The sequence below is a fragment of the Stegostoma tigrinum genome, chromosome 44 (genome assembly GCF_030684315.1).
Source record: "Stegostoma tigrinum isolate sSteTig4 chromosome 44, sSteTig4.hap1, whole genome shotgun sequence".
Lineage (NCBI taxonomy): Eukaryota > Metazoa > Chordata > Chondrichthyes > Orectolobiformes > Stegostomatidae > Stegostoma > Stegostoma tigrinum.
This window is the reverse complement of record NC_081397.1, coordinates 11,903,642-11,930,562: the sequence shown is the minus strand read 5'-3', so window position 1 is coordinate 11,930,562 and position 26,921 is coordinate 11,903,642. Positions and strand designations below refer to the sequence as shown.

At 45.0% G+C, this 26,921-nt stretch overlaps 3 protein-coding genes across 9 annotated transcripts in view; all 3 read left to right on the top strand.

Moving 5' to 3' along the window:
• LOC132207172 (uncharacterized) overlaps positions 1-21,379 on the top strand; it is a 57,041-nt gene extending 35,662 nt beyond the window's left edge. For 4 of the 7 annotated variants that reach the window (XM_059642372.1, XM_059642371.1, XM_059642374.1 and 1 more), the window contains exon 4: positions 8,049-11,375. In XM_059642372.1, the coding sequence (XP_059498355.1) occupies positions 9,779-10,738 (960 nt within the window). In that variant the 5' untranslated portion in view covers positions 8,049-9,778 and the 3' untranslated portion in view covers positions 10,739-11,375. Of the gene's footprint in view, positions 1-8,048; positions 11,376-19,660 lie in introns of those variants that run through there. The other 3 variants (XR_009443354.1, XM_059642373.1, XR_009443355.1) reach the window with 3 other exon arrangements.
• The window catches only part of LOC132207179 (uncharacterized), an 87,709-nt gene extending 61,157 nt beyond the window's left edge, over positions 1-26,552 (top strand). The window contains 1 exon segment of the mRNA XM_059642391.1: positions 26,196-26,552. Coding sequence (XP_059498374.1) covers positions 26,196-26,522 — 327 coding nt within the window. The 3' untranslated portion in view covers positions 26,523-26,552.
• On the top strand, positions 25,208-25,617 carry LOC132207229 (histone H4). Its single transcript, XM_059642459.1, has one exon. It carries the CDS (start codon positions 25,225-25,227, stop codon positions 25,534-25,536), a length of 312 nt encoding a protein of 103 aa, XP_059498442.1. The 5' UTR covers positions 25,208-25,224; the 3' UTR covers positions 25,537-25,617.
• Positions 26,553-26,921: the final 369 nt, after the last annotated feature.

Sequence of the window (26,921 nt, the reverse complement as noted above, 5' to 3'; positions counted from 1 at the left end):
ATAAAGCATGATGTATCTCTTTGACAAACAAAAATCCTGCCCCAAAACCTGTGGCTACAGGAATTCAACCAGTAGATTTCTGTAAGCAAATAACACATGATCAGGTGGGCGTGTGCGTTTTCCAGAGGTTATAATCGAAACTGAGAGCATTCACAGGTGTAAGGAAAATTCTGTTTCAAAAAAAATAGTAAGAACGGCTTCATATTTGGATCGCCATGGTATGTTGCTAACGTTAGGCTGAAAACATTCCGTTAAATGATTACACACAAGGGTTATCGACGTTTAAATCTCTTTTCCACAAACACAGCAGTGGCTGGATCAGTGGTTAGTTTCCAATCTGACAGATTTTTGTTTGGCTGAGATAATAAGGGGATGGGACTAAAGGCAAGTTAATGGTGTGAAGGCACATACTGAAAGGTGGAACAGGCTCAATGGATGACATGGTGGCTCAGTGGTTAGCGCTGCTGCTGCACAGTGTGAGGGATCCAGCTTTGATTTTAGCCTCAGGTGACTGTCTGTGTGAAGTTTGCACATTTTCCCTGTGATGGTGTGGGTTTCCTCCAGGTGCTCCTGTTTCCTGGCACACTCCAATGGATGTGCAGGTTAGACATGCCCGTTCTCCCCAACCTTTGAGAGAAGCCATTCCTCCTCATCTCCATTTTCAATCTGCCCCAACTCCTTATCTTGACTTGACTTCTCATTTTAGATTTTCCCACATGAGGAAACATCCTCTCTCCATCTCCTTTGTCAATCCCCCAACTTTAGCATTTTGGATCCCCTCTGATTCTTCTGAAGTCCAGAGAGTATCGGCCAAAACCGCTCAGTCTGTCTTCCCAAGAGAAATCTTTGGAATTATTCAGTCTGTTATGGACAAGACTAGACCAGGCCAGACCCACTCAAAGAATTTTCAGAAGGTAGTCTCTCCCCTAACTTTATTTTTCAAAGCAAACATGAAGTGCTGGTTTCAGATGCAATGCGATTGGGCAAACAACTCAATGTTAAGCAAAACAATTTATTTAAACACTATAGTTAAAATGCAACAAAAGAAAGACGATTTAAGAATAACTTATCACTGTTGGAAATGTAACAAAATAGTAGATATAGTAACTATTGCTAATTAACTGTTTTAAGAAAAAGTAACATCCCATAAACAGAGTCCTTGACAGAAATGGAAAATTGAGACACAGGTTCTCACGTGCAGATCTCCAATCCAGGAGGATAAAAAGTCAACAGAAAATACAGAGACAGCAGGAGCCGGGAGACATCCACTGAAGCTTCAAAGGCACTTGAGATGCCAACAGCTTCAGGTGCATGTGAAATGAAACAAAACCGAGAAATCCTGATCTTCTGAGAGAGCTGGCCACACCCACCAGAGCTGGAAAAAAAAACTCAAACTGTTTAGTCAAGTGGCCTTAACCAGGGAGCTCAATGGCTCTCATTCAATCTCTCTCTCTCAAAAGAAACCAGGACAAAATAATCTCTTAAAGCGACAGTATCATCACAAAGCTCTTTATCTCCAATGATGTTGAGGTGGGGAGAGGGGCAAGGCTATTTGTTTTGTAATTACACCCCCTCTCCAGATCAGCGACTATTCCTGCCTCAGAATGGCTGCTTTGTGATGCATTAGAATGGTAACAGTGTGGGTTCAAATCCTACACCGGATGGGGTTACCGTGAAGGACTCTCCTTTTGAACCTCCCAATCACCTGAGGCGCAGTGACCCTCAGGTTCCATCACCTTCCAATCCGCTCTCTCCAACGGGAGAGCAGCTCTAATGATCTGGTAAGACTGTGGTGAATTGACCATGATCTGTAATTGATGCACCAATTGCTTTTTAAACAGTAAATACCGACAGAAAGCTGTACTTTGTACAAACCGTTATCGCGATCATGTATCTCTCTGAAGTTGACACCACACCACCCCCCCCAGCCAAACCACACACCCAATGCCAACCTCCCAACAACCCCACCACCCACCCCCCTCCCCCACCCCCACACCTGTAGAATAGGTCATTAAGTAGACACAGACCACTTTGGGAAGCTGGGAATCTTTGATGATATTCACTTGGCAGGACTGCACCTGGAAAACGAACAGATTCTGTTTGAAGTTTTTCGTCTCGCATCAATCAGGAGTAGACGGCAAGAACGGCAAATTTCAAAATCTTAGCCGGATTATGGAGAGGGAGAGAAACAGGAACAGAGTTAACATTACAGGTTATAAACACAGAAAGTTCTGGTGAACCTCAGCTGATCTGGCAGCAACCATCGAGAGAGACAAACAAAGTTAATGTTTCGAGTACAGTGACCTGTAATCAGGGTTGACCCTTTGAAACGAAAGAGCAAGCCATTCAGTCGTATTCCTCGCCACAAGTTCTGAATAATGAAATGAAATGGGATGGATCACCCAGCATCGAGTCAGGCACCGGAAAAGACAACAGACCTGAAACAGCCCTGTCAGCCCTGCAAAGTCCTGCTTCCTAACCTCTGGGAGCTCATGTCAAAATCCGGAGAGTCAGCATTATACTCAGAATCATACCTTACAGACAATGTACCAGACACCACCATCACCATCCCTGGATATGCCATGTCCCACCAGCAGGATAGACCCTGGAGAGGTGGTGGCAGGGTGGAGTTGCCCCGGGAGTCAACATTTATTTTGGACAACAGGAGGACATAGCACGCCAAAACAACAAGACTCCTGAGACCACCAGGAATCATGGGAGCACACAAGCCCACAGCCACTTTATGATAAACACTCAAGGATTAAAGACCGCATTCTCACAACATGCAAACCCAATGTGGTCTACAAAATACCAAGCAACGACTGCCACAACCATTACCTTAGACAGGCAGGAAGAAAACTAGCTATCAAGACACATGAACATCTGCTAGCAGCAAAACTGCACAATAAACGCTTCTTACTATCGGTACACTGACAGTGAAGGCCATCAGTTTAACTGGGACACGGTAACCATACTAGTCCAAGCCACACATAGACACACACGGGAAATCCAAGTGGCAGTCATTGAATTGAATTGGAAGAGGGAAACGTACATTGATAGCTAACTGCTATATTGTTCATCTTGTTTTGAGGTGACCTAAAGTTTGGGCACTGAGACATCAATCTGTTTATTACCGCATTACAACAGCTTAATGTCTGAGTGTGGCCCCTTCTGGCCTGGGTCTCTGGGACAAGGAGCCATTCACTCTGGGTCCAGCATTGTTCACACAGGGAGCGTTGTCATTTCATGTTTCTTTGATGTCAGAAAGTTCGGTGGAGGGACAGGTAATGGTGAGGAAGCAGACAGGCTGCCGAAGGAATTGGACAGGCTCAGAGATTGGGCAAAGAAATGGCAAACAGAATACAATGGGGGAAAGTGTGAGGTTGTGCACTTTGGTGGGAATAGAGGCAGAGACCGTTTTTCAAATGGGGAAGGCTTCGGAAATCTCAAGCACAAAGCCACTTGGGAGTCCTACTTCAGGATTCTCTTCAGGTTAACATGCAAGTTCATTTGGCAGTTAATGTAACATTAGAATTCAATTCAAGATGGCCAGAATTCAAGAACAGAGATGTACTGCTGAAGCTGTATTAGGCTCTGGTCAAACCATATTTGGAATATTGTGAGCAGCTTTGGGCCCTGTATTTCAGGAAGGATGTGCTGGCCCTGGAGGGGGGTCAAGAGGAGATTTACAAGATCCCAGGGATGAAGGGCTTGTCTAATGAGGAGTGGTGAAGGCTCTCTGTCTGCATTCAATGGAGTTTAGAAGGATGAGGGAGAATCCGATTGAAACTTACAGAATACTGAGAGGCTTGGACAGAGACGAGGACATGAGGGGCACAGCCTCAGCATGAAGGGATGATATTTTTGAACTGAGATGAACAGGAACTTCTTCAGCCAGAGGGTGATGAATCTGTGGAACTCAATGAATGTCTTTAAGACGGTGATGGATAGGTTCTTGATTGGTGAAGAGATCAAGGCCGAGGGGGAGAAGGCAGAGAATGGGGTTGAGAAACACAGCAGTCACAATCAAATGACAGAGTGGACTCGATCGGCCAAACAGCCTAATTCTGCTCCATTATCACATGGGTCTTACATTCACTCTTACTGAGTGACCTTTAATGGATTACACATTTTAGCAACCCAGAATAAGAGCTTTCTGTTGCTACTGTCTGTACCACCCACACTAACATGAGCCCAGGCTACTGAATGACCAATACAACTGAAGGGCTAGGAGCAGCAGGAGACCATTCAGCCTCTTGAGTGCCTACGGCCCCATTCAATATGGCACAGCTGATCCCATCTTGGCTTCAGCTCCAGTTTCCTGCCCCCACTCCCATTCACCTATCATTGATTCCAAATCTGTCTGTCTCCTCCTCCAATTCATTCAGTGTCCCAACATTGAATACACACTCGAGAACAGCAGTATGTACCCACAGCAAATCCCCCAGATTCACATCCCTGTCTCCCTTGGACAGAACCCATTCCTCCTTCTCTCTGTTTTCAATCTGTCCCAGCCCCTTCTCCTGAAATGTTGAACTCTTGTTCCAGATTGTCCCACATGAGCAATCATTCTCTTTCCTTCTCCTTTCCATCTTATATCCCTCAATGAGATCTCCTCTCATTCTTCTAAACTCCAGAGATTATTGGCCGAAACTGCTCAATCTCTCCTCATAAGCCAAACCGCTTACCTCAGAAAATGACATGGACAAAATCGCATTGCATCTAAATAGTATACTGGATGTAGAACACACATCCCAAAGTGAGCTCGTCACAGTGTTGGAGAGGTCTCCAGTGCCAATAAAAGGCCCATCGAGCCTGTGCCAGTTAAAAACACCACCTCACCATTCTCTAATTCCATTTCCCCAGCACTCAGCCCATTGCCTTGGCATCCCAGGTGCACATCAAAATTCTTCTTCATATGTGATGAGGGTTTCTGCCTCTCCCATCTTCACAGGTAGCAAGTTGCAGGTTCCCCACCAGCTTCTGGGTGAAAACTTGGTCCCTCATTGCTCCCTCCATCAAGGATGAAACCTTTCTTCCTGCTTACCCAATCTATGGACCCTCATCATTTGATACATCCCAATCATGTCCAGCATCTCAATCTCCTCTGCTCTGACGATAAGAACCCCAGTCTGTCCAATCTCTCTCCATCACTGGCACTCTCCAGTGTCGAAGGCAACATCCTGGTAAATCTGCCTCTACACCCTCTCCCCGTGCATTTAGATACATTCTGTCATTAAAGTGTCTTTTCTTTTATTTACAGCTCACTGTGATGTTGCATCAGGTGGGAAACACGCAAGTTATTTTGCAGTGAAAAAGCTGGCAGTTAATTTTTAATCAGCAAAGTTACGTTTTTAGCAGGTGGTTCATGTAGAGTCACTGTTGTCTCCTTGCAGAGAGAGAGAGAGAGAGAGAGAGGGAGGGAGAGGGAGGGAGAGGGAGGGAGAGGGAGGGAGAGGGAGGGAGAGGGAGGGAGAGGGAGGGAGAGGGAGGGAGAGGGAGGGAGAGGGAGGGAGAGGGAGGGAGAGGGAGGGAGAGGGAGGGAGAGGGAGGGAGAGGGAGGGAGAGAGAGGGAGAGAGAGGGAGAGAGAGGGAGACCAACAACAACTATTTTTGTTGTTTAACTTTTCAACTGTTTAACCTGAGGGTCACCACATCTAAGGCAAAGGGGAACGATCATTCACAGCAATCTCAACCAGTGCAGAAACTGAACCACACACTTTCAGCACGACCAGACAGTCAACTGAGCTAACCAAGCCCTACACGGCAAAAACACTGGGCAACACGGTGGCTCAGTGGTTAGCACTGCTGCCTCATATTGTGTGTGTGGTTTCCACCGGGTGCTCCAGTCTTCTCCCATTGTCTCAAGGTGTGCAGGTTCGGTGGAGTGGTCATTCTAATTTACGCATAGTGTCCGGGGTTGGTAGATTAGGGAGATTAACCATGGGAAATGCATGGTTACAGGGATACATTAGAGGAGTCGGTCTGTGTGGGATGCTGCTCAGATGGTTGGTACGGACTTAATGGACTGAATGGCTTACTTCTACTCTGTAGGGATTCCACTGATGTCGATGTTTGGCTCAAAGGTGCGGGGCAATTTATTCTGATCTGAACACCGCACTTGAGTGTGATTCACTTTCAATTTCGAAATAATGGGGAGGCAATATCCTATTTTGTCAGATGCCTGGGATGTACTGTGAGGACTTGAAATTAAATCTTGCTATTGCAGATCACGGATTTTGACTTAAACTTTAAACAAAACAGATCTGGAGTTAAGGCTCTAATGATGACCATTGTGAGAAGCAAAGAACCATCTGGTTCAGTAGTGAAGACTGACATGAAAAGTTATTTCTTCTCTCAGGGAGATAAGAGACTTTGGAACTCCTTGCTAGACAGAGCTGTATGTATTTGTGGCAGCAGGGGGAAGGCAGATTTAAGGCTGGGATTTACAGTTTCTTGATCAGACAGGGAATCAATGGGAAGGGCAGGAAAGTGGACATGAGGAATGTTGGATCAGCCACAGTCCTATTGAATGGTGGAGCAGGATCGAGGGGCCGAATATCCTACTCCCATTCCTGTCTCTGATGGTCCTTATGGGAGCAAAATCTGCCATTCTCACCTGATCTGCTCTGCACGTGACTCTTAACCCTTTGCAAACTCCTCATTACCTTCAGGTCGAGCATGTCAATCCATTCAAGGACATTTTGAGATTGGCGTCCCCTTGCCACCTTGGCAGAGCTGGCCACACCCTGTTCAAAGTACAGAGAAATAACATTTGTCATCGTCAGTTTTAGGCTTGTTCCAACTGTGTGCTTTTCTAAGAGGAACTGGTCTGTGTCACAACCCCAGATATTAATTGCTCATCCCGTAAACTCTCACTGTCTTCCAGATAAAGTTTGTTTTTCTCACCATTCACCCCTCCATATCCCCACGTTCACCATCCAACCACTCCGAATGTCCAGCTTGTTGGCTCAACACTGAAATGATTCGTGCAGTTCAATGTAGATCAGAGTGACGTTATCTGCTTTGGGTGCAAAACCAGGAAATTGGGTTTTTATCCGCCGGATTGGGATGTGGGGGTGCTCCAAGTCCTGGATGTACCTCATACACCAGTCAGTGACAGTGAGCATTACAGGAGCAGCAGATGGTGAAGAATGGAAATGTGATGTTGGCCTTCATAGTGAGAAGGTTCCAGTCCAGGAGCAGGGCTGTCTTGCTGAAATTGTACAGGGAGAGACCACATCCTGCTGTATTGTGTCTGCAGTCTGGGGTCTCCGTCTCTGAGGATGGATGTCCTGGCTATGGAGGGAGTGCAGCCGAGGTTTCCCAGACTGAATCCTGGGATGGCAGGACTGAAGGATAAGGACAGACTGGATCGCTTAGTATTATATTCACTGGAGTTTAGAAGAATGAGGAGTCATCTCATAGAAACCTGTGAAATTTCAATGGGACTTAACAGGGGTAAACACAGATGTTGCTGATGGCTGGACATGGGGCTAAGGACACATGAGTCCACCCTCAGGGGCTCACAGTCTAAAGGAGATGGGGAAGGGCTGAGGGTGGGGAGAAATGTCTTCACCTAGAGGGTGGGGATCCAAGGGGATTCTCTGCCACAGAAAGTGGTTGGGATCAGAGTAGTGAATGTTGTTCAAGTAGCAGCATCGAGTTCTTAGGGGCAAAATGTCTTGGACAGCCACATCATAACATCCCAACTCCTACACTCAGTGTTGGAACTGTTGAAGGCAACTGTTCCAAACTTGCCGTCCGCCTGGGACTCCACTTTATGCAACTATGTGCCTGCACCCTTCGATCCCTCTGTTTGACAACACTCCCCAGGGCCCTACCATTAACCTGCCCTGGTTTGCCTCAGCAAAAATGCAACACCTCTATATTTGTCTAAATTAAACTCTACCTGCCAGTCCTCGGCCCATTGGCCCAGTTGATCAAGTTCCCGTTGTACTCTGAGATAACCACCTTCACTGTCCATGAGGCCACCGATTTTGCTCCTGCTCCTCATTTACTATGTTTCTGTATTGTCCTATTTTCAGGCTGAGCAAGCAGACCAGCAACCATCCTGCATCACATACACCACCCTGAGGCACACAGATATGCGAGGGGATGAGGAACCAGGTCAAGGTGAAGAGGGAAATGTTTATGCCAATCTTCCACGGACATTGTGAGACAGCACAGAAGAATCCCTTCAATGCCTCACAAATTGATGGATAGCAATTGTTCCTTCCAGCAAATAAGGGGGAGAAGGAAGAGAGGACAGAGGAGCGTCAGGTTTCTGCAGCTGAGAAATGGCTAAGCTTTGTTCCCATTCACTCAGCCAGACATCAACTCCAAACATGAATTTGCCTTGAGAAGCCATCGGAATAACTGTCTCTCACATAACTCTGAGTGGGCCAATCTCTTCTGCTGCAGCATGATCTGACCCTTGATGGCAGGGATTTGAGATTTTGTGCTGTCCATTCCTAACTTGAGTATCCATTTGATCTCCTGGTGAGTGTATCAGGGCAGATGAGCCAATGAATTGAATCTACTCTGCATTTATTTTTTAATTGTGGTGAGCTATTATCAGAGGTGTGATTATTCCCCAGCCTGATCTTCATTACCCTCTAACTTCATCATTTTCAAACATATATCCAGCTCTCTCTTCATACCTCATATGGAATCCACCTCCACCACTCTCCCAGGCAGTGCATTCCAAATCCGAACAATGCTCCAAAGATGTTTCTCCTCATCTCACTCCTAGCTGTCTTGGTGACAAATTTGAAATTGTGACCCCTGGTTACTGACATAGTGGAAACAGAGTATTCTACTTTACCCTCTCAAAATTCTTCATTATTGTGAACACCCCCATTTGTGACCCCTCTGCTCCATGGAGAATAAGCCTGGTTTCATTAATCTTTCTTTGAACGTAAAATCCTTCATTCCTGCTGTCATTCTAGTGACACCTTTAAGCCATCTCCAGAGTGTTCTTCCTTAAATAAGGTGTCTAGAACTGAACACAAGCGTAGCCTGAGCAATGTGGTCTTAGCAATGATTTGTAGAGGCGTAGCATTACTTCCTTGCTTTGAGACTCAATGCCTCTATTTTTAAACTCAAAGATCCTTTGAACCTGCTTCACAACTGTTTCAACTGGCCTGGCCACCTTCAGAGAACGATGCACATGAACCCCAAGATCTCTCTGTTCCAATTTTCCCTTTAAAGCTGTACCCTTAAGCTTGTATTGTTTCTTTGCATTTTTCTCAGCAAAATGCATAAGCTCATATTTTTCTGCATTGAAATTTATCTGCCAGGTCTCTGCCCATTTGGCCAACTTGTCAATGTCCCTGTGAAGTCACTCAGTATCATCCTCACAATGCACTCTTCTCCATGGCTTAGTATGATCTGTAAATTTAGAGACTTTATCCTCAATACCCAACTCCAAATCATTTCTACAATCAATATATTTATCTATATATATCTGTCAGTTTCTCTTACGTAAACGTATGACTATTTACCAGCCTGTACCTGTTAGTTTCTGCTGAGAATTGCAAGTGACAATATTAATCTGTTAGCGAGTTTTGAGAAGATTTGTAGCTCAGTTTGAGGTTCTGGATGTAAGTTTGCTCACTAAGCTGGAAGGTTCATTTTCAGACGTTTCGTCACCATTCTAGGTAACATCATCAGTGAGCCTACGGTGAAGCGCTGGTGTTTAGGTTTCCTTGGGTTGGTCATGTCACTTCCTGTGCCGGTGATGTCATTTCCTGTTCTTTTTCTCAAAGGGTGGTAGATGAGCTCCAAATCTCTGTTTGTTGATGGAGTTTCGGTTGGAATGACATGCTTCCAGGAATTCTTGTGCGTGTCTCTGTTTGTCTTGTCCAAGATGGATGGATGTGTTGTCCCAAAGTGGTGGCCTTCCTCATCTGTATGCAAGGATACTAGTGATCGTGGGTCATGTCTTTTGGTGGATATTTACCAACAGGTGGCGACAGACCTGACCCCACAACTGGAGAACCGAATCACAGCCTCACTCATAAAACTTCAAAAATCTGGAGAATTAAACAAGAGACTCTTCCAAAAAATGAAACCAGATGGATCCAACACACCACGCTTCTACGGACTACCCAAAATTCACAAACCAGGAGCTCCCCTCAGACCCATAGTCTCACTACCTGGAACACCAACATACAGACTAGCCAAGGAACTACACCAAAGACTAAAACACCGAGTAGAAGACTCACGCCACTCCATTCACTCCAGCCAAGAATTCTTGAACACCATCAAAAGCACCAAGATAGAAGAGGATGAAACAATGGTCTCCTTTGACGTAACAGCCCTGTTCACATCCATCAACATCAATCTGGCCAAAGAAACACTGACTACACTAGTAGAAGAACCAAAGACACATACACCAGACACCACCAACCTCATCAGCAAGGACAAAATCATCAAGCTCGTGGACCTATGCCTCACCACCCACTTCACTTTCAATAACAAAACCTACAGACAAACTAACGGTACACCCATGGGATCTCCGACATCAGGGTTCTTAGCAGAGGGAGTAGTGCAGAGACTCGAACAAACAGCTCTGCCAATCATCCAACCCAAACTTTGGGTCTGCTACGTGGATGACACCTTTGTCATCACTAAACGAAACAAATTAGAGGAAACATTCAAGACCATCAATAATATCCTTCCTGATGTAAAATTCACAAAAGAGGAGGAACACAACAACAAACTGCATTCCTAGGTACCACAGTACAGCGACCAGTTAATGGGGAACTTCAAACCAGCGTCTACAGGAAAACAACACAGACAGACCAAATACTGAACTGCCTTGTCAGTGTGTAAATGCACTTATCGAAGTACACCTGTCAGTTCCTGCTGGGCGAATGTGTGGGTGCTGTTCCCAACATGTACCTGTGAGATTCTGCTCTGTAAATAGGAGAGTCTAGTTAACAGACTATACTTGTCAGTTTGTGCTCTGTGAAACTGGGAGTGTAGTTATCATTGCGTATGTCCGTTTTAGCTTTGAGAATGAAGGTGAAGTTATTCATCTCTCCCTGACAGTTCCTGCAATGCGAATGCATGACTGACATTAGCAGAAACCAAGAGAGACTGATAACTACAGTCACACCTTTACATTGTAGTCAATGTGTTGTCATCATTTGTGTGTTTCTGCAATACGAACAAGTGGGTGTAGTTATCAATCTGTACGTGTCAGTTTCTCCTCATGTATCAAAATGGCTAAGTCTCTGAAGGCCAGTATTATTCTCTGTGACTGTACAAATCACTCTGTGATAGTTATTGTTAGGGTGTTGAGGCTGGCTCTTAATCTCTTCTGCATTGTGTGATTTATGAGTTGAGTGTCAATCCGTGTGGGAGGTGAGGGGGGGTGAGGAAGTTCAGGACATGGGGTGATAACAGGAGGGGAACTGCTTTATTCTGAGAACCATTCTGACAAATGGTCACATATTTCCTATTTGGTCAGACAGCCTGAGATCTGTGGTACCACTGATTAAACTGCTTGTTTCTCACCAAAAACAGAATCACAGATATGGTACAGCATAGCAGCAGACCATTCAGCCCACTGTCTCTGTACTGGGAATTTTTTATGCAGCAGTTCCGCAGTAATTGTCAGGAATGTGAACTTCATCTACTCATTGTCACCGTCTATTTGTAAAGGCCAATATGACATAAGTTCTGTGGGTATCTGGCTTTTCATAACGATTGTGGTAGTTTTGATATGTTTCCCACAGTCTCAGGGAGAGTACATGGATCTCATTTTCGTATGTTCAGTTGTGGTTTGTGTCGGAGTAGTAAACTCTGTCAAACTCTTTTCAATTGCACTGAACTGCATTGCATTTCAGTCTCAGTTTGTTTTTACATTGTGCATGAGGTTGAGTGTGCAGTAGAATCTATCTGTCACTACTGGGCACTGTAACAGTCCAATATCCTCAGGTGTAATCAGAGATTTTGAGAGTCAGTTCATATCTGGAAATTACTGTGAGGCCGTACTTCATTCTTTTCCTTTTAGCATCCACTGGCTGTGTGTGAGTGAGTTTTCCCTCGTGCTGCCAGTCTGTATCTCAGTTCCCGTCTCCTGTCGTGAATGGGAAACCACCGAAGATCATTAATTGTTGGTGCCTGTGGGAATCATGTGCAAGTGAAAGGCAACACACTGCTACAGAAGGGACTCTGTGCTGTTCCTCAGATTCAAGACTGGAAACACAATGGGCCTTTGTAACTTGTATAGTGTAGAGTTGAACAGGGATTAATGATATAAAGTGTTGACTGTCAGAATAATATCCGTTTCTTTTTCAGTGTGTAGTGATATGCTTTTCTGAGTAATGCTAAAGTAGCAATCAGTGTAAACTGTGAAAGCCAATGGCAGTGAACAATTCAACTGCATTGCTGCTGCCTGATCACACAGTGTCGCTTGGACAGAAAAGACAAACGGGGAACTTATTCCCTGATGTAGACAGGACATGACCCTGCTCTGTGCCGTGATGGTGGAAGCAATTACTGGTACTCTTGTGTTGTTCTATGGAAGGGAAGTGGAAAGGAAAAGGAAGTTTATTTTCTGTCTTGCAGTGCAGCAGATTTAAAGGGTGAAACTCAATTTATTGAACAATCAACACTGTTCAACTCTGCTTTGAAACAAAAGGAGTGTTTCACAAACCTACCAAGCAAACCAATTTTGTCTATTTTTATTTTGTGCACTGCTTCGAAAGGTAACCACTTGATTAAACTGATTTATTGTGAAAATTGTATTCAGATATCTTGGTATTTCTCTGCAATACATCCGAGGGAGGGCCAGGAGGAATGTCAGGCTCTTTACAATAAATTGAGATTAATTTTGAAAGAGGTACTCGAGGTTTCTTGCTGGACTGAAAAAGACAAAACAAATTCTATTCCTGAAAGGTGAAGAAAAGGAGAATGATGTTGCGATAAAGGTGGGGATGGCAGCTCCTCTGCTGCTGTCATACATTTGTGTGAATGAAATGTTGAATGAATGGGATGAGAATTCTCGGTACAGACTCAATAATGTGAAGGAATGCAGGCCTCTCTGACAATGGTTCTGTGAGTAGAAATCATTCCAGATGTGACAGTTTCTGTTGCTTGCAATGTATATGGTATTGCATGGCTATTATTTGTTGGAATGTGTGTTGGGATGGTTTATGCATTTGATAGTGAGAGAGAGAGAGGAGGGTGCAAGAGAGGGAGTGAGAGTGTATATTAACAATTCTCTCAATGTCAGTCTTTGGCACAGCACGTGCATTTGGAATTCACATTATTTAAGTTTTGTGACTATTGAGACAAATATTCATTGAAATAATAATTGTCTGTCTGTTACTTCTGACTGAAATGTTTGCTTCAATATCTGTACTCCATATCTACTTCCCATGTGGTTGGTCAAACTAACAGCATCATCTATGTGTTCACTTGACTGTAACACTAAAAGTACCCTTACTAAATGCAGATTTCATGCTGTTCCTGTGTATATATTTTGGATGAGGATTCAGTCTGTCATTCCTCCAAAGTGAAATTGTTTAGAACTGGGTGGCTGGAAGTGACGGTACAGATAAAACATATACACTGGTATTTCCTCAATGGTGTTTGACTCTTGGTTAGAACACATCTCTCTGGAAATTGCATTCAATGTGTGAGATTGAATCTGCTATCACTGTGGCTAGGATATTCTATGCTCTGACAGTGCAACATACCTGGTGGTTGTTGTAAGATGCTGGTCACAATTGGCTTCGAACTGAGAAAACACTAAATTGTCCTGGTCCTTCAAGTATTGGCCTGGAGGAAGAAGGAATACCTCCTGTAAACTAACATCAGTTGAGATTGATCAGAGTGATATTGCCAATGTAACATTCAGTTAATTATTCATTAGGATTGTTTGTTTTGAGCTATTTATTTGAACAGAACCACGGTCTGATTCTACTCCGAGCCTGAGCTTCTCCTTGTCTATTTTCTTTTCTTAAAATTCGAATACCCGGTTGAGTGAGATCCAAAAGCTAACCAACACTGATACAGCTGCATGAGTGGGACTACATACTGCTAGTGGGTATATGGATATGCGAGTTTCGTTGTCCATCTATATCTGTCAGCTCCCTCTTGTTGAATGCGTCAGTGTAGTTACAAATATATACCTGTCAGTATATGCTCTGTTAATTTTTTTTAATAAATTCAAATGTAGCGAGAGACAGTGAAATGCTCTGTTTACGAGCAGTACAGGCCGATCACAGTCAGCAAGGATGTACAGAACAAAACAACTCAGAGAGGCATGCAGGTTACATTTCACAGGGTGCGCACTCGGAGAGATCAACATTAACAAGATCATCATTATTTGAGGCCAAAGAGTCGATTCATCAATTTAATAATGAACAGAAAGAAGTTGCCCCTGAACCTGTTCGGGCTTCTGTATCTTCTGCCTGATTCAAGAGGTTGTAGGAGATTATTCATCCCTGGAACATCTATACACCGTTACCCTGTGCAGACTGATCTCAAAACTGTGTGACCTTGGTCTCGGCTCCACCCACTGCAACTGGATCCTCAAATTTCTAACCCATAGACTGCAATCAGTGAAGACAGACAACTGCATCTCCTCTACAATAACACACAACACTGGAGGCCACCCGCCAAGGATGCAACCTCAGGCCCCTACTGTGCACCCAAAACTGTGGCGCCAATTTCCAAATGAACACCATCTACAAGTTTGCTGATGACACCATCATAGTGGGACACATATGGAACAACCAGGGGTCAAAACCCAGAAGGGAGATAGAGGGCTTGATGACATGGTGCAGTGAAGGCGACCTCTCTCTCAATGTTGGAAAAACTAAAGAACTGACCATTGGCTTCAGAAAGAATGGGGGAGCACCACCACTGCCGCCGCACCCCCACCCCCCACCTGCCCCTCCGCACACCCGCTACCCCACCCGCCCACCCCCCCCCCCCCGCTACCCCGCCCGCCCACCCCCCCGCCCCCTCGGCCCACGATGTTGTGCCGAACGTCTCCCCTAATCCTCATGTCTATCTAACCTCCACTCCTACCTATTGCTATCATCCATATGCCTGTCTCATAGCTGTTTAAATGCCCCGAAAGAGGCTGACTCCACTCTCCTTTCCAGAATGCATTCCACACCCCGACCACTCTCTGAGTAAAGAGCCCACCTCTGACTTCTCCCCAATATCTACCTCCACTCACTTTAACACTCTGCTCCCTCACAATAGCTACCTTCACCCGAGGAAAAAGTCTCTGGCTGTCCATTCTATCTATACCTCTGATCATTTTGTACACCTCTATCAAGTCATCTCTCATCCTTCGTCGCTCTAAAGAGAAAAGCCCAAGGTCTCCCAACATTTCCTCATAAGATCTTCCCTCCATTCCAGGCAACATCCTGGTAAATCTTGTCTGCACCTTTTCCAATGATTCCACATCTTTCCTGTAATGGCATGACCACAACTGGACTCAATACTCCAGATGTGGACGAACCAGACTTTTGTATAGCTGGAGCATGACTTCATGGCTCTTGAACTCAATCCCTCTGTTAATGAAAGCTAACACAACATACGCCTTCTAAACAACTCTATCCACCTGGCTGGTAGCTTTCAGGGAGCTGTGAACATGAACCCCAAGATCCCTCTGCTCCTCCACACTGCCAAGAAACTTTCCACTAACCCTGTATTCTGCTTTCAAGTTTGTCCTTCCAAAATGTATCATCTCACACTTTTCAAGGTTAAACTCCATTTACCAATTCTTAACCCAGCTCCGTATACCATCAATGTACTTTTGTAACCCAGAACATGATCCACCTTCGTATCGTCTGCGAACTTGCTGATGCATTCTTCCACGCCTTCAACCAAATCATTTACAACAATCACAAATGGAAGAGAACCCAGAACAGATCCTTGTGGTACACACTCGTAATTGAACACTATATCAAATATTTTCCGTCCACTACTACCCTTTGTCATCTAAGGGTCAGCCAATTCTGAATCCAATCTGCCACATTTCCCTCTATCCCATGCCTCCTTACCCTCTGCATGAGCCTACTGTGGGGAACCTTATCAAACGCCATACTTAAATCCATGGATACCACATCCACTGCTCTACATTCATCCACGTGTTTGGTCACCTCTTCAAAGAATTCAGTAAGGTTTGTGAAGCATGTTTTACCCCTCAGAAATCCATGCTGACTGTCCCAAATCAAACTGTGCCTTTCTAAGTGATCAGAAATCCTATCTCTCAGAGCCCTTGGCAATAATTTGCCCACCACTGACGTTAGGCTAACTGGTCTGTAATTTCCAGGGTTATCCCGATTTCCTTTTTTGAACAAGGGATTGACGTTTGCCACTCTCCAATCTTCCAGCACTCTACCCGTTGACAGTGAGGGCGAGGAGATCATTGCCAAGGGCCCTCCAATCTCTTCCCTCGCTTCCCACAGAATCCTTGGATAAATCCCATCAGGCCCGGGGGACTTACCTGTCTTCACCTTCCTCAAAATTCCTGGCACATCTTCCTTCCTAACATTGGTAGGCTAGAAGAGGTCAGACTGTTTCATACTGTTAAAAAAAAATCCTTCAGAATCCTCCGATCCTTCAGCCACTTCACTTCAATCAATGACCTCTGATTTTTGAACAGTTTCTCCAAGCAGGTTCCTCCTGTCCACTCTGTCTCTCCTTTTCACAGTTTTGTTTTCTATAATCATGACACCCCTCAGCCTCCTCTATTCCAAGCAATATAACCACAACCTCTGCAATCTCTCCTCGTAGCTACAATCTCCAGCCCTGGCAACATTCTGGTAAATCTCCTCTGCATTCCCTCCACAGCAATTACATCCTTCCTGTAATGTGGTGACCAGAATGCACACAATACTCCAGTTGCAGCCTCACCATTTCCGGATACAGTTTCACAGTTATATCCCTACGTTTGTATTCCATACCACTGTCAATGAAGGGGAACATTCTGCATGCCTTGTTTACAATTCTAAATCCTTGTACTGCTACCTTTAGCGACCTGTGCACCTGCACACCAAGATCTCTCACTTCATCTACCCCTCTCAATATATTCTCAATTATTTTTGATTCCATTTACTGTTGGAGCTTCCAAAGTGCATTATCTCGCACTTATCAGAGCTGAACTCCATCTGCCACTTTCCTGCCGACTCCATGAAACTATCTGTACCATTTTGCATCTTACAATTATCCTCTGCACTACCCACTACATGGCCAAGTTTGTGTTGTCTGCAAACTTCTCAAATAAGCCCAACACATTCAAGTCCAAATCATCAATGTAGAAAACGGACAGCAGGGGTTCCATCACTGAGCCAAGCTGAGCACCACTTGAAACAGCTTTCTATTCACAAAGGCAGCAATCAACCACTACATTTTGTTTCCTGTTACTGAGCCATCTTTGGACACAATTCAACATATTGCCCTGTATCGCAGAGGCTCTTACTTTTTGGACCAGTCTACCATGTGGCACTTTGTCAAATACCTTACTAAAATCCATACAGATGGCATCTGATGCACTTCCCTCACACATTCACATCACAGAAACTGACAAGGACAGACTGATAACTAAAGTGATATATCCACATTGTAGAAACTGACAGAGACTGACTGATGAATATGTTTACATATTCACACAGAAGTAGTTAGTCACTGCCTATTTCTGCGATATAAATATGAGCTTATTTATCAATCTGTTTATATTAGTTTCTGCCATGTGAAATTTTGAGTGCAGTTATCAGTTATCTGTCAGTTTGTGTACTGTGCATATGAGAGTGCAGTAATTAATCTCTAGCTGTAAGCATCTGCTACTTCAAAACATGAGTATAATTATCAATCCTTACCTGTTAGGTCCTGCTATGTGAATGCATTGAGTGCTGTGATCAATCTATTCTTGTCCTTGTGCTCTGTGAAATAGCATTTTAAATTTGTCCCTGTCAGTCTGATATGTGAATGCATAAGTGTATTTACCACTCTGTCCCTGCCAGTTTCAGGTCTGGGAATATATAAATATAGTTGTCTATTTTTATCTGTCAGTTACTTCTTTGTCAATATGTGAATGATGTTAGCTGGAACTAACAGACAGCAATTGATATGTTAATATGTGAGTGCTGTTATGGATCTGTGCCTGTCAGGTTCTCCTCTTTGAATATGATTTCAGTTATCAATCTATGCCTATCAGTTTCTGCTCTGTCAATCTGGGAATAAAGTTATCAATATTTAATTGGCAAACACTTTTCTGTGAAAATGAATTTAGTGGTTCAAACGTACTTTTCAGATGATGTCAAATGAGCCTGGGAGTGATATTTTTATTCTGTCCATGTCAGTTTCTTCTACGTGCAGATGTCAATGTCATTATTATTCTGCCCCTATCAGTTTCTGGTTTGTGAACGTGAGGATTTAGTTATTGATCTCTACCTGTCAGTTTCAGCTAAAAGAATGAGAGTTTCACTGCTGATTTCTGCCTGTCAGTTTCTGCTCTGTCTATGTGAGTTTAACAATCAGTCTATCCCTCTCAGACTGCTGTGTGAATATGTTTGTGTAGTTATCAATCTGTACACTTTCAGCCTCTGCTTTGTGAATATGTTTGTGTAATTCTCAGTCTATCACTTGCAGTTTCTGTTATGTCAATATATGAGTTTAGTTATCAGTGAATACCTGTCAGTTTCTTCTGTGTGAATATGTACATGTCATTGTCAATCAGTACCTACGGCAGCAGATGAGTGTAGTTATTGGTCTATGCCTGTCAGTTTCTGCTCTGTGCATCGGTGAGTGAAGTTACCAATCTGTGCCCGATCAGTTATTTGAAACCAAGACTATTACAAACAATCATTCTGCTTTGGGAATGTGTGATTTTACCCATCAATTTCCACCTATGAGTTTCTGGCTTTGAATAGGCAAATGCATTTATCAATGTGTAACAGTCAGTTTTTATTCTGTGAATTTGTGTGTAACAACATTATTCTTGCTGTCAGTATCTGCAACATAAATGTGAGGCTGCATTTCCCCATCTCTCCAGTCAGTTTCTGCTGTGTGAATGGCCAAGTCAAATTATCAGTCCATGCCTGTCAGTTTCTGTTATTTGAATGTGAATATGTGATTCATCATCAATTTTCTTTTGTGTGTTTCTGGAATGTGAATGAGTCAGTGTAGGTATCAATCCGTATCTGTCAGTTTCTACTGTTGTGTATCAATGTGCCTTGATTCTCTTGCAACCAGTAATATTCTCTGTGAATATGCAACACATTCTGACACAGGTAATACAGCGTTGAGACTGGATTTCAATCTCTTCGGCATTTTGAGACTTCTTGGTTCGTTATCAGTTGGCAGGATCTCGGAGGGGTCATATAAATGGGACTGGTTTCCTATGAGAACCATTCTGAATCAACAACACAATTTACAGTTTGTGTGCTGAGTGTGGGTTTTATATTCCGATTGTATCATATGCTGATTCTCTGTCTCAGTACGGGATTTGTTTTTTCAGGTTTCAGTAGTATCAATGAGACATTTAGATTCATTTTTTTTTGTATTGGACATCGTTAGTGCTCTTTCTTAAAGATTTTGTTTTGCACCTGTCTGTCTATTTCTATGTTACATTTTTAAACTAATACTCTATACAACAGAATATCATTTACTTCATCACCAGGATCAGAATCAAGGTGAGGTGCAGCGTGGAAGCAGACCATTCAGCCCACTGTGCCTGCACTGGGACATTACATTCTGCATACTAGTTTCCAGTAATTGTTGGAATTGTGAACTTCTTCCACTCACTGCCAGTGTCTGTTAGTGCCAATTTGACATTATTTCTCCAGTTATCAGCCTGCGAATAGCTGCAGTGCTAGCTTCGTGATGTCGGCAACCATCTCAGATACAGTAGATATTCACTGACTCTGTATGACTGAGGGATTAATATTACACTGACATTTGTCCGTACCATGAGGACTAATGTGATTGTGCTGTAGGGAAGGTTGACATGAACATCAAGCCCTTTGTAGAAAATTGAAACAAAAAATTCAAAGAGATACACAATGTTTCTTGCCAGACTGAAGAAAAAAAAAGAAATATTAACTCCTGTAAGGTGAAGAAATGATAAGGGTGAGGATAGCAGTTCCTCTTCAGCCTCAATACATTCATGGAAATAGAATGCTGGCTGATTGGGATTTTAAAAGTTGTTCATTGAAAAAAAAGGTGCAGACGCAATGGGCTGACGGGCCTTTCTCTTGTGCTGCAGAGTTCTGTAACTTGAGGGTGTTAGTGGAGATCATTTTGAGTCTATCATTTTCTATGATTTGCAGTGAACACAAAACAATTTAGTTGTTCCACATTGTAACATACACCTTCAGTCAGTCAGAGTGTGTGTGTGTGAGAGTGAGAGGAGGAGAGAATTATTCATCAAAGGATTAATTCTGTCCTTCTCAGTCACTGATAAACTTCATATAAACATGTTTCATCCACTTTAGTAACTCTTGTTGCACGGGTTCTTCCCATTTCTGTACTTAACATCTCACTGAGGTATGCCTGTTGAAACTATGTTACAGCATGATCTATTGTTTGTCTTGATTGTAACTTTGAAAATGCCCTTATAAAATGCAGATTTAATGCTGTTCCTGAGTGTCTATTTCGGATGACCAATCAGTCTATCCATCTTCAAAACTTGTGTCAACGTCAGTGGGCTACATACCTGCTGATTGTTAGCAGTAACTGGTCAGACTTGGCTTTGTACCGAGGAAATACAACATCATCCTGGTGCTTCAAGTATTTGCCTGGAGGAAGTCAACATACAGAAAGTCTGGCCGTATTGAACTAATCAACATAACATCAAGTTCATAATCATTGGGACGTGTGTTTGTTTTTAAAAGAAGAAAACTAGCAAATTGAACAGAACCAGAGGCTTTATTCCCTGTTCTCCAGATCTGCTCCTTTTCTGGGAATTCTCATGGTACTTTTTTTTTCCTGAAATAATTCGAAATCAACTGAGTGAGAATCAGAAACTGAGCAACAACTGTACTTTCATACATGGGGCTATCCGAAGAAACAGGCATGCATACACAGTTCAATATCCAGCTCACAACACACTACCTGTGAAAAGGAAGAACAAAGGGCGCTATTTTAAATGTTTCAGGTGAGAAATGTAACCTGGGGACTCAAATACCTGTCCTTTTCAGGGTTATAACATGCCTCTAGTCTGTGTTTCCACTGTTCACGGCACTATGTCCATCCCAGTTTAGAGGATGAAAAGCACAAGACTGACCCCCAGCAGCAGCTTCTTGCCGCTGTGTCTCCCTCCGCAGGCCCACACACAGCCCGAGAAAGGCCTCTCTCTCCCCGCCCCCAGGCCGCTCACTCCAAGTTCCGGGACCAGTTCCTGCTCCGCTCCGCCTCTTACCAACAGCCCCCGGTTCTCCCTGAACTGAGCCCGAATCAACGCCGGTCTCGGAGCCCCCTCTGTGTCCCAGACTCACATCTCGATGCGCTGCTGGAAGGAGCCTGCTGTTCCCTCGCTTCCCTGGGCGCTGGTCTCTCCATTGCGGCCTGTTTCAAACAAACTTCTTCCACTCACTGAGTCAATGGCAGCGCTGGGGGAGGGCCTCACGCATGCGCTCCTCTGGGTTGTGTGTGACAAAGGGAAATGCAGGGTTGCAGGGAAATGGCGGTGCAATGGTTCTGGGAGGGGCTGCTGTTCAGTGGGTCGGTGTGGAATTTTAGTTGGGCCGAAGTATCTGTTTTCACATTGTAAGGATTCTATGATGATTCTATGAAGCGTGCTGCAGATTAGGCGCATAATTGTGAACTATGTGCCAATGTTTTGTTCTGCTCATGTCACCTTCCTTACTGTTTTCATATAGAATAAAAGTTAGAGCATAATTTTGAATGCTCCTGTTTCCTCCCGCAGTCCAAAGGTGTGCAAGCTAGGTGGATTGGCTATGCTAAATTGCCCGTGGTGCCCAGAGATGTTTAGGTTTGGTGGATTAGACATGAGAAATAAAGGGTAGGGGAATAGGTCTGGATAGGGTGCTCTTCAGCGGGCGATGAGGACTTGTTGAGCCAAATGGCCTGGAGCGGTTCAATGTGTGGCAGCATCTTCGAAGGAAAAAGGAACAAAATTAACATTCTGGGTCCAGTGACCTTTCCGCAGATTTGATGGTGGCTGGGAAAACGTCAGTTTATATGCAGATAAAAGGGGAGTGTGATGGGGTTTGGAATAAATGTTAGGATAGAGCCTAACAGAGAGAAGAACATTTGGACAGAGCAAGAATAATGCAGACATTTCAAAGAAAAAAAAATGCCAGCTGTGGACATCACTGACTGGTCTGAGCATTGATTGACCCTCCTGAAATGCCCGTGAGAAGGCGGTAGTGAACTGCCTTCCTGAACCGTTGCAATCTCTGAGCTGTAGGTTGGCCCACATTGCCATTAGTCAGGGAATTGCAGGATTTTCACGGATTGACACAGACTGAACGGCCAATATACTTCCAAGTCAGGATGGTGAGTGTCTTAGAGAAGATCTTGCAGATCGTGCAGTTCCCATGAACCTGCTGCTGCTGTCTTTCAAGATGGAAGTAGTTGTGGGTTTGGTAGGTGCTATCTAATTTTATATTTGAGAGAGTGGATGTTTGTGAATGTGGTGCCAATTAAACAGGAGCAGCTTTTTCGTGGATAGTACCTTGCTTGCTGTGTGCAGTTGGAGCTGCACTAATACAGGTAATGGGGGCTACAGAGGGGAAACCTTTACATTCCTGACTTGAATGTTGGAGATTTTGGACAGGTTTGAGAAATCAGGAGGGAAGTTACTTGCTGCAGTATCCATAGCCTTGGCCCTGTTCTTGTAGCCAATGCATTTATCGGGTGAGTCCGGTTCAATTTGTCCTTCATGGTAGCTCCCAGGATGTTGACAGTGGAGGATACAATGATGCTGAGGCCCAAGTCAAAGAATGCCTTACTGCACGACTCTGTGACACAGTTTTACACTCACACACTGATCAGACTTGATATAGCCTCCATCCACCCTAACAGCAAGCTCTATCACTACAACCCCCCACTACAATCCCAAATCTCACTGGTATTGTATAGGTTAATGTGAGTGATAGTGAACAGAATTGGACATGTTGCACTGACCCTGAGAACAATCCTCTTGTATTACAGTGGGGTCATCACTATTCCTTCTCCTCTCAGAAAGTCTGTCCGGGCACACACTCACCTTGACAGTGGTTAGCTACATACCCCCCATGCTGAGAAACTGCACCATCTGTGTGTCTCTGTTTAGTGGAGAACAGCTGATCTCCTGTTGGGATTGATTTTGTACTGTTCACTGTCAGAGCAGGAGGAGCAAATACAATTGAAAACATTGGAAACGCTCACTGAAGTGAAGGCCAAGCTGAAAACCGAAGTTACCAAGAAAGCAGCAAAGAAATGAACCTGTCGGTGCAACATGTAACCACCTGAACCCAAAAGCTCCTGTCAGAGACACCGACATCTCTCAGGAGAGAGCTGGGCCCGGATCAAAGGATCCCTGTCCCAGTTCCGGTGGAGATACGGACATTAATTGATTTGAATAACTCAAAACACACTTTCTCGGCTTCATTTACACCCAGCTCTTCTCACACATTCTACAAGGAATCAGTGTGAGGTTCCCCCTCTCATTTTAACTGACCATCAGTTCGGGTGCATTTGCAGTTCATGAACAAAAACAAAGTTGTTGGAAAAGCTCAGGTTTGGCAGCACCTATGGAGGGGAAAAAAAGGAGTTAACGATTCAGGCCCAGTGCCCTTTCCTCAGAACTGGATGCAGAGAAATAAAGCTGAGGCCTTTGTTGAGTACAGAGCATCCAGCATCGGAGAGCAGAAGGTTAGGAGGGATGGTGAATACCTGGCAGGAGGTGAAGAGTTTGGGGGAGGGGATAGAGTCAGAGGGAAGGGAAGGAGAGGTAGGTCCCAGAGAGCCATGAGTAGTTTTGAGTTGGTGCATCTTGTGGGCCTTATTGCCTGAAAGGAAAAGAAAAAAAAAGTCCCTTGTTAGCACGACAAATGAGTCGGAGGATGAAGTGGTATCAGAGATAATGGGAACTGCAGATGCTGGAGAATCCAAGACAACAAAACGTGAGGCTGGATGAACACAGCAGGCCAAGCAGCATCCGTGCTCCTGAGATGCTGCTTGGCCTGCTGTGTTCATCCAGCCTCACATTTTGTTGTCTGTGGAGGATGAAGTGGAACTGGGGAGTGGAGCAGCCCTGAGCCAGTGTGTTACGATGCTGTTGGAGAGAGAGGTTGAGAGTATGCATGTGCCGCCACATGGCACTCAGGGTGGATCTCAGGATGTGGTGAGAGCAGCTGTCCGTGAAACGTTGAACATTATGGAGGTATCTATGCTCCTGGGAGGATTCAAAACATGAGGGATGAAACTTGAGTTGTAATCCACGTGGGGTGAGCCTGAACCAGAGGCAGTCATTGAGGAATGTGACATGGCTGTGGAAAGTGAAATGGCTGGATGAAGGGTCTCGGCCCAAAATGTCAGATTTTGAGCTCCTAAGATGCTGCTTGGCCTGCTGTGTTCATCCAGCCCCACACTTTGTTATGATGGCTGTGGAAATGTCAGTTTCAGTTCCTGTCCATTTCTATTTCACATATTCAGGGAGTCAGTAACACTGGCGCAGAAACCCCGCTTCACAACACAGTCCCCAAGAAATGATTTTGTCTGATTCACCGGGAGCAATGGAAACTGACTGTCGGATTCTACAGCATCTGCAGTTCCTGCTATCTGTGAAATGGAAGCTGACATGCTGTCTTCTGAAAGGAAGGCCAGGACATGGGCTTTTGATTGTTTCACAACTGCTTTTAAAATTGTATCAGTGATATCAGCTTTTGTGCTCCTGAGATGCTGCTTGGCCTGCTGTGTTCATCCAGCTTCACACTTTGTCATCTTGCTTTTAAAATATCCAGGTTTTATTATCTTTGAACACAAGTTTGGGTCTGCAGGTTTTCTGCCGGGCCTTGTGTTCACTGCCCTTGTGGAGAAAAGGTTTAGTTCCAGATCCAGTTGGGGGCGGCAGTAAGCTGGAGGCGGAGCTGGACATTTCTCTGTTTGTCACTCAGTTTTCTGCCAGCCTCTCACTTTCTGTCAGCTGTTTCTCAGTCAGGTCGGGGCAGGCAGTATAAAAAAGGAAGGTGAGGCAGCTCGGCTCTCAGTCGGCAGCGATTGGAGTGAAGAAGCGTGATGTCTGGGAGAGGGAAAGGAGGCAAAGGCCTGGGAAAAGGCGGAGCGAAGAGGCACCGCAAAGTGCTCCGTGATAACATCCAGGGCATCACGAAACCAGCCATCCGGCGCCTGGCTCGCCGTGGCGGGGTCAAGCGCATCTCGGGCTTGATCTACGAGGAGACCCGGGGGGTGCTGAAGGTTTTCCTGGAGAATGTGATCAGGGATGCGGTGACCTACACTGAGCACGCCAAGCGCAAGACGGTGACTGCCATGGATGTGGTGTACGCTCTGAAACGCCAGGGCCGCACTCTGTATGGATTCGGCGGCTGAGCAAATCGTCCCTTTTCCAGCGAACCCAAAGGCTCTTTTCAGAGCCACCCAAACACTCCGCCTGAGAGCGGAGACCTGAGGATGGGGAACCAGCACATAGGGCTGGTGCAGCGACTTTTAATGACGCTCCCAGGAATGATAATTTGTTCAGTTTTGATTCTGGTAGCCGTGCCGAGGTTTTAGTGGCGTGTTCATTCCACCTGCCTGTTAGAGATGGTCAGGAAATGATTCAGAGCCCTCTCCGCGCTGACTGCAAATTAGGTTCACAAGAAAATTTTGTGAAGCATAAGATATAATCTTAGGCGCAGGCGCATGGGACTTTTTAATATTTTGTAAGGTCAGGCTGAAATCGGCGGGCGATTTGAAATTGACCAACTGTCATTTGAAGTTAACCAATCCAGCCTACAATAATTATTTTACTGACTTTTCTGTCCTTCAGTGGCTGTTTCTCGGGGATTTGAGGGACGGGACTCGAACAAATCCCAGCTCTAGGGCGGGCTCTCCATCCTCTTAAATAGGCAGCGCCGCATCAAGTTCAGCATTGATAACCGCAGCCTGTGTCTGTGTTGCAGAGAATAGCCAGAACCAAGCAGACAGCGCGCAAATCCACCGGAGGGAAAGCTCCCCGCAAGCAGCTGGCGACCAAAGCGGCCCGCAAGAGCGCTCCGGCCACGGGCGGAGTGAAGAAGCCTCATCGCTACAGGCCCGGCACGGTGGCTCTGCGGGAGATCCGCCGCTACCAGAAATCCACCGAGCTGCTGATCCGCAAACTGCCGTTCCAGCGCCTGGTGCGGGAGATCGCTCAGGACTTCAAGACCGACCTGCGCTTCCAGAGCTCGGCCGTAATGGCCCTGCAGGAGGCCAGCGAGGCTTACCTGGTGGGTCTGTTTGAGGACACCAACCTGTGAGCCATCCACGCCAAGCGGGTCACCATCATGCCCAAAGACATCCAGCTGGCCCGGCGGATCCGCGGGGAGCGCGCCTAAACGGAGCGTGCCCGGCCCTGCACATTCACCTCGAGAAACACAACGGCTCTTTTCAGAGCCACTAAACTGTCCCGAGAGAGCAGCAATCGTCAGGCACTGGACTTCAGTTAATGTAAACGCAGAGCGTGCTATTGATGTCTCAATGCAACGGGAGTTGCAGAAACTGAATAGGTCTGTGAGATGCACGAATTCATACTACAGACGATGCAACTCGGGACAATCAGGTTTATAAATTTTCAGTAATCACAACACATTCAAGTACTGCACTCCATATTTTATAACTTATACATTTCCATTTGAACCGCCTGTGTGCGAATTGCTTCCCGTGGCGTTTCCCCAGCTCTAACTGAACTTGGCGGAGGAGGATGGTGGGTAACACTCGCCAAATTCAAACCCCAC

Bases quoted from the DNA above. Each gene is read 5' to 3' on its own strand.
- LOC132207229 (XM_059642459.1), top strand. From the start codon at position 25,225: ATGTCTGGGAGAGGGAAAGGAGGCAAAGGCCTGGGAAAAGGCGGAGCG.